Source organism: Crinia signifera, chromosome 4 (genome assembly GCF_055691185.1).
Source record: "Crinia signifera chromosome 4, ASM5569118v1, whole genome shotgun sequence".
Taxonomy (NCBI): domain Eukaryota; kingdom Metazoa; phylum Chordata; class Amphibia; order Anura; family Myobatrachidae; genus Crinia; species Crinia signifera.
In genome coordinates, this window is record NC_139220.1 from 332,954,154 (window position 1) to 332,970,505 (window position 16,352).

The 16,352-nt window shown below is 47.9% G+C and overlaps 1 protein-coding gene across 1 annotated transcript in view; it reads right to left on the reverse strand.

Moving 5' to 3' along the window:
- Positions 1–5,294: 5,294 nt before the first annotated feature.
- The window catches only part of LOC146076003 (uncharacterized), a 14,550-nt gene continuing 3,492 nt past the window's right edge, over positions 5,295–16,352 (reverse strand). Inside the window, exon 2 of the mRNA XM_083185762.1 lies at positions 5,295–6,827. Within this exon, the coding sequence (XP_083041888.1) occupies positions 5,325–6,656 (1,332 nt within the window). The 5' untranslated portion in view covers positions 6,657–6,827 and the 3' untranslated portion in view covers positions 5,295–5,324. The remainder of the gene's footprint in view (positions 6,828–16,352) is intronic.

A 16,352-nucleotide genomic window follows, 5' to 3' on the forward strand; every position in this document is an offset into this window, starting at 1 on the left:
TCTGGGGACAGCTACTAGTAATATACATGGTTATTACAGATATTGTTAGATCATCGTCCTTCAGTCTACATGCAGGTTATATCACTATATACTGTGTCATAGTAACATGTATACTGTTACTGTGCTGCTAATTATTATGGAGGATGTTAGTATCGTCCTATTACACAATGTGCTCTCCATCAGACCTGGTTAATAACATGTGAGAAGGAAGGATGTACTGTAACCCATAGCAACTAGAAATCCACTATCAGCAGTCTAGTGTCAGCAACCTAACACATGTCATAATGATTGGTGGTACTTATGTAATATCTGGGCTCCCATTTTTCTTATTAGACCGTGTCCACCCGCCACACTATATAAAATCAACTCCATGCGTAGATGGATAGTAGGGGTATGAAAAAATGGGGTGCATGTAACATAGGAGCCCAGATAATACATAAGTACCTGATTGGTTACTATGTGATACAGGTAGTACATAGTATTCAGAGTGCGTGAGGTAAGGCAGCAATATGGAGGCATGAGGGAAAGAAGAGAGACCAGAGGAGACCTGTAGGGTGGTACACGGCCGTAATACAGGGTTCCTATAATCAGTGGTGTAACTATAGAGGATGTAGAGGATAAAGAGGATGCTATGGGGGCCAGCTGCTTGGGGGGTCCCGAAAAGGAATCTCACTGAATTCTGTAAAAAATTATATATGTTTTTATCTGTAATCACTGCTTCGGAGCCCAGCGGTGTATGTACACAGGGAGGGAGGCAGAGTCCAGCAGTGTATGTACACAGGGATGCAGAGCTCAGAGGTGTACATACACAGGGAGGGAGGCAGAGCCCAGCAGTGCACGTACACAGGGATGCAGAGCTCAGAGGTGTACATACACAGGGAGGGAGGCAGAGCCCAGCAGTGTACGTACACAGGGAGGGAGGCAGAGCCCAGCAGTGTACATACACAGGGAGGGAGGCAGGGACCAGCAGTGCACGTACACAGGGAGAGAGGCAGAGCCCAGCACTGTATGTAAACAGGGAGGGAGGCAGAACCCAGCAGTGCAAGTACACAGGGAGGGAGGCAGAGCCCAGCAGTGCACGTACACAGGGATGCAGAGCTCAGAGGTGTACATACACAGGGAGGGAGGCAGAGCCCAGTAGTGTAGGTACACAGGGAGGGAGGCAGAGCCCAGCAGTGTACATACACAGGGAGGGAGGCAGAGCCCAGCAGTGCACGTACACAGGGAGGGAGGCAGAGCTCGGCAGAGCACAGACACAGGGAGGGAGGCAGGGCCCAGCAGTGCACGTACACAGGGAGAGAGGCAGAGCACAGCACTGTATGTAAACAGGGAGGGAGGCAGAACCCAGCAGTGCAAGTACACAGGGAGGGAGGCAGAGCCCAGCAGTGTATGTAAACAGGGAGGGAGGCAGAACCCAGCAGTGCAAGTACACATGGAGGGAGGCAGAGCCCAGCAGTGTATGCACACAGGGAGGGAGGCATAGCCCAGCAGTGTATGCACACAGGGAGGGAGGCAGAGCCCAGCAGTGTATGTACACAGGGAGGGAGGCATAGCAAAGCAGTGCATTTACACAGGGAGGGAGGGAGAGCCTGGCAGTGCACGAACACAGGGAGGGAGGCAGAGCCCAGCAGTGTATGTACACAGGGAGGGAGGCAGAACCCAGCAGTGCACGTACACAGGGAGAGAGGCAGAGCCCAGCAGTGTATGTAAACAGGGAGGGAGGCAGAACCCAGCAGTGCAAGTACACAGGGAGGGAGGCAGAGCCCAGCAGTGTATGCACACAGGGAGGGAGGCAGCGCCCAGCAGTGTATGCACACAGGGAGGGAGGCAGAGCTCAGCAGTGTATGTACACAGGGAGGGAGGGAGAGCCCGGCAGTGTATGCACACAGGGAGGGAGGCAGCGCCCAGCAGTGTATGCACACAGGGAGGGAGGCATAGCAAAGCAGTGCATGTACACAGGGAGGGAGGGAGAGCCCGGCAGTGCACGAAAACAGGGAGGCAGAGCCCAGCAGTGTATGTACACAGGGAGGGAGGCAGAACCCAGCAGTGCAAGTACACAGGTGTGGGAGGCAGGGTCCAGCAGCGTATGTACACAGGGAGGGAGGCAGAGCCCAGCAGTGCATGAACACAGGGAGGGAGGCAGAGCCCGAAAGTACACGTACACAGCGAGGGAGGCAGAGCCCGAAAGTACACGTACACAGCGAGGGAGGCAGAGCCCAGTTGTACACGTACACAGCGAGGGAGGCAGAGCCCAGCAGTGCACGAACACAGGGAGGGAGGCAGAGACCAGCAGTGCATGTATACAGGGAGGGAGGCAGAGCCCAGCAGTGTACGTACACAGGGAGGGAGGGAGAGCCCGGCAGTGCACATACAGAGGGAGAGAGATAGAGCCCGGCAGTGCACATACACAGGGAGGGAGGCAGGGCAGAAGAAAAGCATTTGCTGCATTCAGAACATTTATATGGCTTCTTCTCCTGTGTGACCCCTCTGATGTCGGACAAGATGTGACTCCTGGGAAAAACATTTGCTGCATTCAGAACATTTATATGGCTTCTCTCCTGTGTGACTCCTCTGATGTCGGACAAAATGTGACTCCTGGGAAAAACATTTGCTGCATTCATAGCATTTATATGGCTTCTCTCCTGTGTGACTCTTCTGATGTCGGACAAGAACTGACTTCTGGGAAAAACATTTGCTGCATTCAGAACATTTATATGGCTTCTCTCCTGTGTGACTCCTCTGATGTCGGACAAGATAAGATTTCCGGGAAAATTTTTTGCTGCATTTAGAACATTTGGTACTTCTTTACTTTCACGGCGCCACTCTAGATAGGACAGATAGGATACTAGATAGGATACGATTTGTATGCGATTTGACATAAGATATCGCATAAGATATAGGATAAGATTTACTATCCATTTCATTACCCCACTATCCACTAGGGCGTGGAGTTGATTTTACATAGCGTGGCGAGCGCAGCGAGCCACCGAGCCCGAAGCGTGGCGAGCCCCGCGAGGGGACACGGATGTTGTTTGAAAGCAAGTCCCCAATATCGCATGCCATTTGCATGCAATTCCATAAAATACATTCCGTGTCCGCTCACCACGCTTCGGGCTCGGTGGCTCGCTGCGCTCGCCACGCTATATAAAATCAACTCCACACCCTAGTGGATAGTGGGGTAATGAAATGGATAGTAAATCTTATCCTATATCTTATGCGATATCTTATGTCAAATCGCATACAAATCGTATCCTATCTAGTATCCTATCTGTCCTATCTAGTGGCGCCGTGAAAGTAAAGAAGTACCGAACATTTATATGGCTTCTCTCCTGTGTGACTCCACTGATGTCGGACAAGAAGTGACTTCTGGGAAAAACATTTGCTGCATTCAGAACATTTATATGGCTTCTTCTCCTGTGTGACCCCTCTGATGTCGGACAAGATGTGACTCCTGGGAAAACATTTGCTGCATTCAGAACATTTATATGGCTTCTCTCCTGTGTGACTCCTCTGATGTCGGACAAAATGTGACTCCTGGGAAAAACATTTGCTGCATTCATAGCATTTATATGGCTTCTCTCCTGTGTGACTCTTCTGATGTCGGACAAGAACTGACTTCTGGGAAAAACATTTGCTGCATTCAGAACATTTATATGGCTTCTCTCCTGTGTGACTCCTCTGATGTCGGACAAGATAAGATTTCCGGGAATTTTTTTTGCTGCATTTAGAACATTTGGTACTTCTTTACTTTCATGGCGCCACTCTAGATAGGACAGATAGGATACTAGATAGGATACGATTTGTATGCGATTTGACATAAGATATCGCATAAGATATAGGATAGGACAGATAGGATACTAGATAGGATACGATTTGTATGCGATTTGACATAAGATATCGCATAAGATATAGGATAAGATTTACTATCCATTTCATTACCCCACTATCCACTAGGGCGTGGAGTTGATTTTATATAGCGTGGCGAGCGCAGCGAGCCACCGAGCCCGAAGCGTGGCGAGCGCAGCGAGCCCCGCGAGGGGACACGGATGTTGTTTGAAAGCAAGTCCCCAATATCGCATGCCATTTGCATGCAATTCCATAAAATACATTCCGTGTCCGCTCACCACGCTTCGGGCTCGGTGGCTCGCTGCGCTCGCCACGCTATATAAAATCAACTCCACACCCTAGTGGATAGTGGGGTAATGAAATGGATAGTAAATCTTATCCTATATCTTATGCGATATCTTATGTCAAATCGCATACAAATCGTATCCTATCTAGTATCCTATCTGTCCTATCTAGTGGCGCCGTGAAAGTAAAGAAGTACCGAACATTTATATGGCTTCTCTCCTGTGTGACTCCACTGATGTCGGACAAGAAGTGACTTCTGGGAAAAACATTTGCTGCATTCAGAACATTTATATGGCTTCTTCTCCTGTGTGACCCCTCTGATGTCGGACAAGATGTGACTCCTGGGAAAACATTTGCTGCATTCAGAACATTTATATGGCTTCTCTCCTGTGTGACTCCTCTGATGTCGGACAAAATGTGACTCCTGGGAAAAACATTTGCTGCATTCATAGCATTTATATGGCTTCTCTCCTGTGTGACTCTTCTGATGTCGGACAAGAACTGACTTCTGGGAAAAACATTTGCTGCATTCAGAACATTTATATGGCTTCTCTCCTGTGTGACTCCTCTGATGTCGGACAAGATAAGATTTCCGGGAATTTTTTTTGCTGCATTTAGAACATTTGGTACTTCTTTACTTTCATGGCGCCACTCTAGATAGGACAGATAGGATACTAGATAGGATACGATTTGTATGCGATTTGACATAAGATATCGCATAAGATATAGGATAGGACAGATAGGATACTAGATAGGATACGATTTGTATGCGATTTGACATAAGATATCGCATAAGATATAGGATAAGATTTACTATCCATTTCATTACCCCACTATCCACTAGGGCGTGGAGTTGATTTTATATAGCGTGGCGAGCGCAGCGAGCCACCGAGCCCGAAGCGTGGCGAGCGCAGCGAGCCCCGCGAGGGGACACGGATGTTGTTTGAAAGCAAGTCCCCAATATCGCATGCCATTTGCATGCAATTCCATAAAATACATTCCGTGTCCGCTCGCCACGCTTCGGGCTCGGTGGCTCGCTGCGCTCGCCACGCTATATAAAATCAACTCCACACCCTAGTGGATAGTGGGGTAATGAAATGGATAGTAAATCTTATCCTATATCTTATGCGATATCTTATGTCAAATCGCATACAAATCGTATCCTATCTAGTATCCTATCTGTCCTATCTGTCCTATCTAGTGGCGCCGTGAAAGTAAAGAAGTACCGAACATTTATATGGCTTCTCTCCTGTGTGACTCCACTGATGTCGGACAAGATGTGACTTCTGGGAAAAACATTTGCTGCATTCAGAACATTTATATGGCTTCTCTCCTGTGTGACTCCTCTGATGTTGGACAAGATGTGACTTCTGGGAAAAACATTTGCTGCATTCGGAGCATTTATATGGCTTCTCTCCTGTGTGACTCCTCTGATGTTGGACAAGATGTGACTTCTGGGAAAAACATTTGCTGCACTCAGAACATTTATATGGCTTCTCTCCTGTGTGACTTCTCTGATGTAGGACAAGATGTGACTTCTCTGAAAAACATTTGCTGCATTCAGAACATTTATATGGCCTCTCTCCTGTGTGACTCCTCTGATGTAGGACAAGATCTGACTTCTGGGAAAAACATTTGCTGCATTCAGAACATTTATATGGCTTCTCTCCTGTGTGACTTCTCTGATGTAGGACAAGATGTGACTTCTCTGAAAAACATTTGCTGCATTCAGAACATTTATATGGCTTCTCTTCTGTGTGACTCCTCTGATGACGGACAAGATGTGACTTCTGGGAAAAACATTTGCTGCATTCAGAACATTTATATGGTTTCTCTCCTGTGTGACTCCTCTGATGTAGGACAAGATTTGTCTTGTGGGAAAAACATTTGCTGCATTCAGAACATTTATATGGTTTCTCTCCTGTGTGACTCCTCTGATGTAGGACAAGATGTGGCTTCTGGGAAAAACATGTGCTGCATTCAGAACATTTATATGGCTTCTCTCCTGTGTGACTCCTCTGATGTCGGACAAGAAGTGACTTCCGGGAAAAACATTTGTTGCATTCAGAACAGTTATATGGATTCTCTCCTGAGTGACTCCTCTGATGTCGGACAAGATCTGACTTATGGGAAAAACATTTGCTGCATTCAGAACATTTATGTGGCTTCTCTCCTGTGTGACACCTCTGATGTAGGACAAGATGTGACTTCTCTGAAAAACATTTGCTGCATTCAGAACATTTATATGGCTTCTCTCCTGTGTGACTTCTCTGATGTAGGACAAGATGTGCCTTTTGGGAAAAACATTTGCTGCATTCAGAACATTTATATGGCTTCTCTCCTGTGTGACTCCTCTGATGTCGGACAAGAATTGACTTATGGGTAAAACATTTGCTGCATTCAGAACATTTATATGGCTTCTCTCCTGTGTGACTCCTCTGATGTACCAGAAGCTGTGATTTATATGTAAAGCCTCTGTCACACTCAGAGCACACATGTGGCTTCTCTCCTGTGAGACTCATCATGTATGAGATGAGAAACAAATTAGTTGCTGAAGGTTTCTTCTGTCCAGGAAATACAATTGTGTTTGTTCCTCCTCCTGAGGTGTAAGGAGATATGATGTATTTAGTTGGCTTGATCGGAGAACAATTTCCCTTTCCACGTCCTCTTAATTTGAATCCTGCTCCTTATATGTCCTGTAAGAAAGTAAATATGTAAAAGCATAATGTTACCAGTATAACGCTACTATTATTGTATAACATGTAAACTAGGCAGGTGGGGGGACATTGTGGAAGAAGCAAGGGGAAGGGAGGAAAAAGGGAACAAATTATACGAAAAGTGTATGAGAGACACACAGCCAAGAACAAATATTGTCCATGATACGGATTTATCATTTCAGGAACCTTCTGCAACTGTAACAGGTAACATGACAGGGGCAAAGGAAAAGCGAAAGCTGAAATGCCATTATCTGAATGCTAGGAGTTTAACTGGTAAAATGGGGGAACTAGAGATCCTAGTTTTGGATCTCATAGGTATTACTGAAACTTGGTGGGATGAATCACATGAGTGGCGAATATAGAAGGTTATAGTATGTTTAGGAAAAACAGATTAGGTAGAAGGGGGGGGGGGGTATGTTTATATGTTAATCCATCCTTAAAACTGTACATAAGGGATGACATATACGAGAGCACAATGGAGTCAGTAGAATCTGTATGGGTAGAAATCACAGGTAATATTAAAGGGGCTACAAAATTTATAGTAGGAACATGTAATAAGCCACCCAACATAAATACGGAGGAGGAAAAATAACTCTTGCAACAGGTGGGAAAAGCTTAGGGGACATTATTACTATGGGTGACTAACTACCCAAAAATAAAATGGAAATCTAGGTCAACTAGTACCGCTAAGGGAAATGTTTCATTGAATGCCCTAAATCCCCACTATTTGTACCAATTTATTCAAAGTCCAACCAGAAATAACAATATCCTGGATCTCTTGAGAAGCAACAACGGGGACATTGTTACTAACATAACCATAAGGGAGACATTGGGGAACAGTGATCACAATATGATCACATTTTATTTACATTTAACAAAGATAATAATATTGGAGCAACTAGGTCCTTAAATTTCAGAAAAGCAAACTTTGGTAAGTTTGAGGAGTCCTTAAAGTATATAAACTGGAAGGAATTATTTAGAGGTATGGATACTACTAAAAGGTGGCAAACTTTAAAAAAAAAGAAAAAATACTGCTGGAGGGCACTGATCAATTTATTCCTAGGGTAAATAAAAGAACAAATGTCAAAAGGAAGCCTATGTGGCTTAACAGCAAAGTCAAATTTGAAATAGATAAAAAAAGGAGGGCACTAAAAATGTTCAAATAAGATGGAACACCCAAAAAGGTACTTGTGTAGTTTCACGGCACCAGTTACGTAGTCAGCGTAGCGTCCATTTCAGAATCGGGTTAGCATAGCGCTGCTGCTGGCGCTACGCTGATAATGTAGAGTCCCTGTAGTCACGTAAGCATCCCTGTCAAAACCTGCGTAGTGTTCCTGCGACTATAATGTAGCGTCCATGTAGTCGCGTAAGCGTCCCTGTCAAAACCTGCGTAGTGTTCCCGCGACTATAATGTAGCGTCCCTGTAGTCGCGTAAGCGTCCCTGTCAAAACCTGCGTAGTGTTCCCGCGACTATAATGTAGCGTCCCTGTAGTCGCGTAAGCGTCCCTGTCAAAACTTGCGTAGTGTTCCCGCGACTATAATGTAGCGTCCCTGTAGTCGCGTAAGCGTCCCTGTCAAAACCTGCGTAGTGTTCCCGCGACTATAATGTAGCGTCCCTGTAGTCGCGTAAGCGTCCCTGTCAAAACCTGCGTAGTGTTCCTGTGCCTATAATGTAGCGTCCCTGTAGTTGCGTAAGCGTCCCTGTCAAAACATGCGTAGTGTTCCCGCAACTATAATGTAGCGTCCCTGTAGTCGCGTAAGTGTCCCTGTCAAAACCTGCGTAGTGTTCCTGCGACTATAATGTAGCGTCCCTGTAGTCGCTTAAGCGTCCCTGTCAAAACCTGCGTAGTGTTCCTGCGACTATAATATAGCGTCCCTGTCAAAACCTGCGTAGTGTTCCTGCGACTATAATGTAGCGTCCCTGTAGTCGAGTAAGCGTCCCTGTCAAAACCTGCGTAGTGTTCCCGCGACTATAATGTAGCGTCCCTGTCAAAACCTGCGTAGTGTTCCTGCGACTATAATGTAGCGTCCCTGTAGTCGCGTAAGCGTCCCTGTCAAAACCTGCGTAGTGTTCCTGCGACTATAATGTAGCGTCACTGTAGTCGAGTAAGCGTCCCTGTCAAAACCTGCGTAGTGTTCCCGCGACTATAATGTAGCGTCCCTGTAGTCGCGTAAGCGTCCCTGTCAAAACCTGCGTAGTGTTCACGCGACTATAATGTAGCGTCCTTGTAGTCGCGTAAGCGTCCCTGTCAAAACCTGCGTAGTGTTCCCGCGACTATAATGTAGTGTCCTTGTAGTCGCGTAAGCGTCCCTGTCAAAACCTGCGTAGTGTTCCCGCGACTATAATGTAGCGTCCCTGTAGTCGCGTAAGCATCCCTGTCAAAACCTGCGTAGTGTTCCCGCAACTATAATGTAGCGTCCCTGTAGTCACGTAAGCGTCCCTGTCAAAACTGGCATAGTGTTCCCGCGACTAGAGTAGTCAGCGTAGTCACTTATAAATAGTGTGCTGCCGACCAGCTAAGTCAGCGTAGCCAGTCATTTGTGCGGCAATTACGTAGTTAGCGTAGCGTGTTCACGCGACCGCTTAGCGTAGCCACCATCCCTGTCAGATGCAGTGTAGTGTTCCCACGGACAGCGAAGCATAGTCAGTCAGCTGGTAGATTGAGCAGTATGCAGTTAGCGTAGTCAGTCAGCTGTTAGATTCCCTGAGAGTCAGACATATTACAGTCATGGCTGCTGGAAAGCTGACATTGTTCAACCTGCCACAGACTGAGGAGGAGTCGGTGGCATTTCTGCAGAGCCACAAATTCCTGGCTGACACCAAGACCTGCCACAATGGGCACCCTATGAGGCTGAGTGTCAGGGAGCGGATGTGGTGCTGCCATATCCACAGCTGCAGAAAGAAGGTCAGCGTCAGGGCTGTGCAGTGGTTCAGAAGGTGCCATCTGACCTTTGTCACCCTGATCAGATTCATCTTCTGCTGGGCAGAGGAGCTGACGAGCATCCGCGAGCAACACCTGGCCATCTCGCAGAAGACGACCATACTCTATAATTACTGGATGCGGGAGGCCTGTACCATCAACCTCCTGTCGCAGCCTCACCGGCGTATTGGCGGCCCAGGCACCATTGTTGAAGTGGACGAGAGCCTGTTCGGCAAATGGAAGAGCCATGTTGGTCGCATGCTGCCCCAATAGTGGATCTTCGGGGCATCTCCAGGGAGACCGGAGAGTGCTTCATAACGGCAGTTGAGAGACATGATGCCAGCACCCTCATGGCTGCCATTGAGAGGCAAGTGCAACCGGGGACCACAATTTACTCCGACTGCTGGCGGGCCTGCAAGATGGAGCACCTGGAGGAGGCTGGGTACCACCACACCAAGTTGAACCACCGGTACCACTTTGTGGATCTGGAGAGTGGGGATCACACCCAGAACATTGAGAGGCTGTGGTATTCCTGCAAGTGGCGCAATAAGTGCCAAAGGGGCACTGCGCGCCATCAGCTGGACTCCTACTTGCAGGAGTTCATCTGGAGGAAGACCCTTGGCGCAGAAGACCCCATCCAGCACACGCTGACCCTGCTCCCCCAGGCAGAGAAAGGTGAAACCGTAGAGGCAGAGACAACTGCGTCAACTTCGGCTGCTATTTCTGCCAGTGCAGTTTCCAAGGAATTACTTTTTCAATTTTTTTGTGTCTTTTTCTTCTTCTTGTTCATTGTATTGTCATTTGATCATTTTTCCTTGATTCTTCTTCTTAATCTGAACTAAAAACCAGTTACCAGTTAACACATGTCGTCATTACTGTCTCAGATGTATGATATGGCAGGTGTGAATGTGTTCTCTAAACACCCCCACCATCCACGACAGCCCGAAGCATGGCGAGCGCGGCGAGCCCCACGAGGGGACGCAGAATACATGTGAAGTTACCTGCGTCCACTCGCGGGGCTCGCTGCGCTTGCCACGCTTCGGGCTCGGTGGCTCGCCACACTTTACAAAATCGACTCCACGCCGATGTGGATAGTGGGGGTATGAAAAGGTCAGTAGGACGCGTACCGCGTCCGCTCGCCATGCTTCGTGCTGCTGTGGATAGTGGAATAAACAAGGTCGACAAGTGTCATTGTCGACAGGTTTACTAGTGTTTTACACATTTTAATGGTCTGTGTCTTTTTTGGAATAATACTGCACCCCTATACCCGCAACTGCTCTAGCATCTAAATTTAGATGCACCCTTGTTAGTGGTTTAGACGCTGTACTTAGATGCTACAGCATTTAAGTACTAGACGCACTCTTCAGATGCCCCCCTTTGTAAGCGGTTTGCCATTGTGTCTACTTTAGACGCCCCTTGTTAGCGGTGTGCCAGGCTGTCTATTTCTCTGTGGAACTACAAGTGCCACAATGACCTGTCAGCGCTGGGCTGCCGCGGAGTCACTACACTGAGAATGTAGTTCAAGGTAGCCTATGAGCTACGCTGATAACGTAGCTTAGGGAGTTGACTAGTTAAGATGCCACCTTTGTTAGCGGTGTGCCGGGCTGTCTATTTCTCTGTGGAACTACAAGTGCCACAATGACCCGTCAGTGCTGGGTTGCCACGGAGTCACTATGCTGACAACGTAGTTCAAGCTGCCATGAAACTACAAAAGTAAGGCAGCCTATGAGCTACACTGATAACGTAGCTTCAAATTAACTACAGCAGTAAAGGTGCCCATACACGCTCCGATTCTGCCGTGCGTTTTGTGCTAAAATAGCATTGCATCGCATGCGTTGTGCATGCAATGTGATGCGATAAAAAGACAGTACAAGGCAGCCATTGGACTACGCTGATAATGTAGCTTCAAACAAACTTAGCGTAGCGCTGCTGTTGGCGCTAAGCTGATAATGTAGCTTAGAGAAGTAAGGCAACCGTGGGACGCACAGCTGCCCGGATTCAAACATAGCGTAGCGTAGAGCTGGCGCCGTGAAACTACACCAAGCACCATGTAAAAATACAAATCAAGATGGCTAAATTAGAGACTGAACATAAAATAGCTGCAGATAGCAAATCTAATCCCCCAAAAATAGGAATTTAATACTTACCGGTAATTCCTTTTCATGTAGTCCTTATGGGATACTGGGAATAGTCTAAAGACATTGGGTATTAGAGGGTATCCGCAGGAGACAGGCACATCTATAACTTTAAAGTTGGGTGTACTGGCTCCTCCCCTCTAATTCCCCGCCCACAAACCAGTTAAGGTAAAACTGTGCCCGAAGGAGGATAAACATATGAGAGGAATGATATTTGTCACTTATGTAAATACATGTGTGACCAGTGTGGTGAGATTTATGCCAGTACATCCGCATTCAACCAAAATAACAAATGAACAATGAGGCCACCCAACTTAGGTGGACCACTGTAAAAATGAGGCCACCAAAAACAAGGTGGACTTCTGTAACAGAATAATATCTGCAGCTAGACCCCGCACAGGGCGGGTGCCCAGTATCCCATAAGGACTACGTGAAAAGGAATTACCGGTAGGTATTAAATTCATATTTTCACTAACGTCCTATGGGATACTGGGAATAGTCAAAAGACATTGGGGATGTCTCAAAGCTTCCAAAAGGGAGGGTACATGCGGAGACTGCTGCAGTACCACCTGCCCAAACTGGGTATCCTCTTTGGCCAGGACGTCAAATTTGTAAAATTTAACAAAAGTATGTTGCCCCGACCAAGTGGCAGCTCTACAGAGCTGAAAGGCAGAGACACCCCGAGCAGCTGCCCAGGATGCACCCACAGACCTAGTGGAATGCGCCTTCAGTCCTGAAGGTGTTGGCAAGCCTGCCACTACATAAGCCTGTTGTACTGCTGCCCGGATCCACCAAGCAATGGACTGTTTTGATGCAGGACGGCCTTTCTTCTGTGCGTCGTACAAGACAAAAAGACTGTCCGTCTTTCTAATTCTTGCCGTCCTCTGAATGTAGATACGCAGAGTGCACACTACATCTAAGGATATTGGAATATCCGGCGAGTCAGAAGCAGAAGGCATCACAAGAGGTTAAATGAGGTGAAATGCAGAGATCACCTTAGGCAGGAACTGCGGGTTTGTTTGCAATTCTGCTCTGTCCTCATGGAAAATGAAGTAGGGACTCTTACAGGACAGAGCCCCCAACTCCGAGACTCTCCGAGCCCAATGCCAAAAGAACCACTGTCTTTCAGGTGAGGTATTTCAACTCTACCGATGATAATGGTTCAAACCATGAGGATTGTAGGAAAGCCAGGACTACATCCAGACTCCACGGCGGTGCAAGCAGGACAAAAGGAGGCTGAATGAAGCACTCCTTGTAGAAAAGTTTTCACTTCCGGCAAGCCCGCCAATCTCTTCTGGAAGAAGATTGATAAGGCCGAAATCTGGACCTTTAGCGATCCCAATCGTTGGCCCAAATCCAAACCTGCCTGCAGACAACTCAGGTTAAATTCAGCTGGCGGAAATCCTTTTTCTTCACACCATCCCACATACTTCTGCCAAATATGGTGGTAGTGGGCCGCCGTCACCGGCTTCCTGGCCTGAGTCATGGTGGATATGACTGACTTGTGCAGGCCTTTATGCGCTAGAATCTGCCGCTCAACCTCCAGGCCGTTAAAAGAAGCCGCCCTAAGTCCTGGTAGACGCAGGGTCCTTGAGTGAGCAGATCGCTTCTGAGCGGTAGACGCCAAGGTGCCTCCAGTAACAGACTCTGAAGATCCGCATACCACGCCCTTCTTGGCCAATCAGGTGCCACAAGAATGGCCTCCACTCCCTGATTTCGTATTCTTTTGAGTACCCTTGTCAGCAGTGGAAGAGGTGGGAACAGGTAAACCAGGGTAAACCCCCACAGAGTTGTCAGGGCATCTATGGCCACTGCCTGGGCATCCCTGGTTCTCGAGCAATACCTGGCGACCTTGTGATTGAACTTGGACGCCATCAGGTCTATTTGTGGACAACTCCAGCACTCCACAATGGATGCAAACACATGCAGATTTAGGCTCCACTCCCCGGGGTGGAGGACGTGGCGACTGAGAAAATCCACCTCTCAGTTGTCCACCCCCGGGAAAAAGATGGCTAAGAGCACATGCATCTCTGCCCAGGACAGGATTTTGGAAGCCTCCTTCATGCATGACCTGCTCTTCGTTCCTCCTTGGCGGTTGACATATGCCACAGTTGTCGTATTGTTGGACTGCACCTGGACCGCCTGACCTTGTAGGAGTGATTGAGCTTGCAGAATCGCATAGTACACGGCTCTCAACTTCAGGACATTGATGTGCAGCTTTGACTCCCACAATGTCCATTGGCCCTAAAAGGACCTGCCCTGAGTTACCGCTCCCTATCCTAACAGGCTTGCGTCCGTTGTTAGGAAGATCCAATTCTGAATCCCAAATCTCCTTCCTGCCAGTAGGTTTGGAGCATGGGTCCACCAAAGGAGCGATTGTCGGGCCTGATGTGACAGGAAAAAGTTCTTGTACATCTGAAGGTGCGACTGACCACTTGGACAGTAAATCCAGCTGGAGTGGAACCGGCCAAACTGGATCGCCTCGAAGGTAGCCACCATTTTCCCCAGAAGTTGGATACACTGGTGCATTGATACCTGAGGTTTGGCCAGAATCTCTGAGACAAGAGTCTGAATGGCCCACACCTTCTCCTGAGGAAGAAAAATCCTTTTCTCTTCTGTATCCAGGATCATTCCCAGGAAAATAAGGCGACATGCAGGTGTCAGGGAGGACATGGGGATGTTGAGAATCCACCCAGGGTCCAACAGAAGTTGTTTGGTCTTGACAGTATCCTGCCGTAGGATTTGTTCTGACCTTGCTTTGATAAGCAAGTCGTCCAGGTAGGTAATGATGTTGATTCCCATCCTCCTCAGCAGAGTCATCATTTCTGCCATTACCTTCGTAAATAAACGAGGAGCAGTTGACAGTCCGAATGGCAGCGCTCTGAACTGGTAGTGCTCGTTCTTTAGAGCAAAACTCAGGAATGCCTGATGGGGGCCCCAAATCGGGATGTGTAGATAGGCGTCCTTCACATCCAATGATGCTAGGAACTCTCCCTCCTCAGGGACTCCATTCTGTATTTGTACACCTTTAAAAATGGGTTCAGATTTTTTAAATTTAGAATGAGCCGTACCGAGCCATCCGGCTTTGGTAACACAAAGAGGTTGGAGTAATAACCCTTTCCCTGTTCCTCCACTGGGACTGGTATGATGACCAGTGATTTCAGCAGGCGTTGCAAAATGACCTGATCTTCCGCAGCTGCTGGTAAGCCTGACCGGAAGAATCTGTGAGGGGGAGGTCTTGCAAATTCCAGCCTGTAGCCGTTGGAAATAAGATCCCTCACCCATGAATCCAGGTGAGAGGCATCCCATACGTGGCTGAAGCACGCCAGCCAACCACCCACATCGCATGAGACTCGTGGGGTGGCCCCTGAGTCATGCCGAGGGCTTAGAGGTGGATGCACTAGGTGCACGGTCCTGAGCCTGCGGCCTTTTTGAATTTGCCGCAGTCACCTCTGGCTGCAGAGGAAGCACCTCTTGTTCTCTGCTTGGGCCTGGAAGGCCAAAAGGACTGAAACGACTGAGAAGCCTGTCCAGATTAAGGGCGTCTGGTCTGTGTGAATGCAGTTGGCAGAAAAGTAGATTTGCCTGCCATAGCCTTGGAAATGAGGTCATCTAACTCACTGCCAAACAGCTTATCCCCCTTAAAGGGAAGATTTTCCACACTATGCTTGGAATCAGCGTCAGCCACCCACTGGTGTAACCAGAGGGCCCTATGATATGAGACCGCCATTGCAGAGGTGCGGGCGTTTATAGCGCCCAGTTCCTTCTGCGCATCACACATGACTTTTGCAGTGTCTTGGATATGGCACAGTTTTTCAGCAACCTGCGCTACTGACATATCGGCTAACAAACCTTCTTGTATTTGAGTAGCCCATGTATGGATAGACTTAGCCATCCAGCAGCTGGCGAGGACAGGCCTCTGAGACAAACCACTTGCCGTGTATATGGCTTTAAGGGTGGTATCCAGCTTTTTGGCATTATTATCCTTTAATGTGGCAGACCCTGGAACAGGGAGTACTACCCTTTTGGACAACCTGGACACCGAAGCGTCCACAACCGGAGGCTCCTCCCACACCTTCCTATTGACTGGGTCAAATGGAAAGTTGGATTTGAACCTTTTAGATCATTGGAAACGTTTTTCAGGATGTTTCCAAGCCTCCTTAAATGTGTCCTCAAGGTCAGCCTGCTCAGGAAAAACAATATGTTGTTTCCTTTGTGAACCAAAAAATGGGTCACCCTCTTGTATATCGGTCAGAGGGATATCTAAAACCTCTCTTATAGCCATGATAAGAGGCTCCGGGCCACGGATGGATGATTGAGATTCAGGAAGCTGTGTCCCATCATCATTATTATCGTCACCTGCCTGAGAATCAGCATCTGAATCAGGCAACATGGCGGCCGAAGCACGCTTGTGTGGCTGACCCGGCGTGGGTGTGATATTATCCACC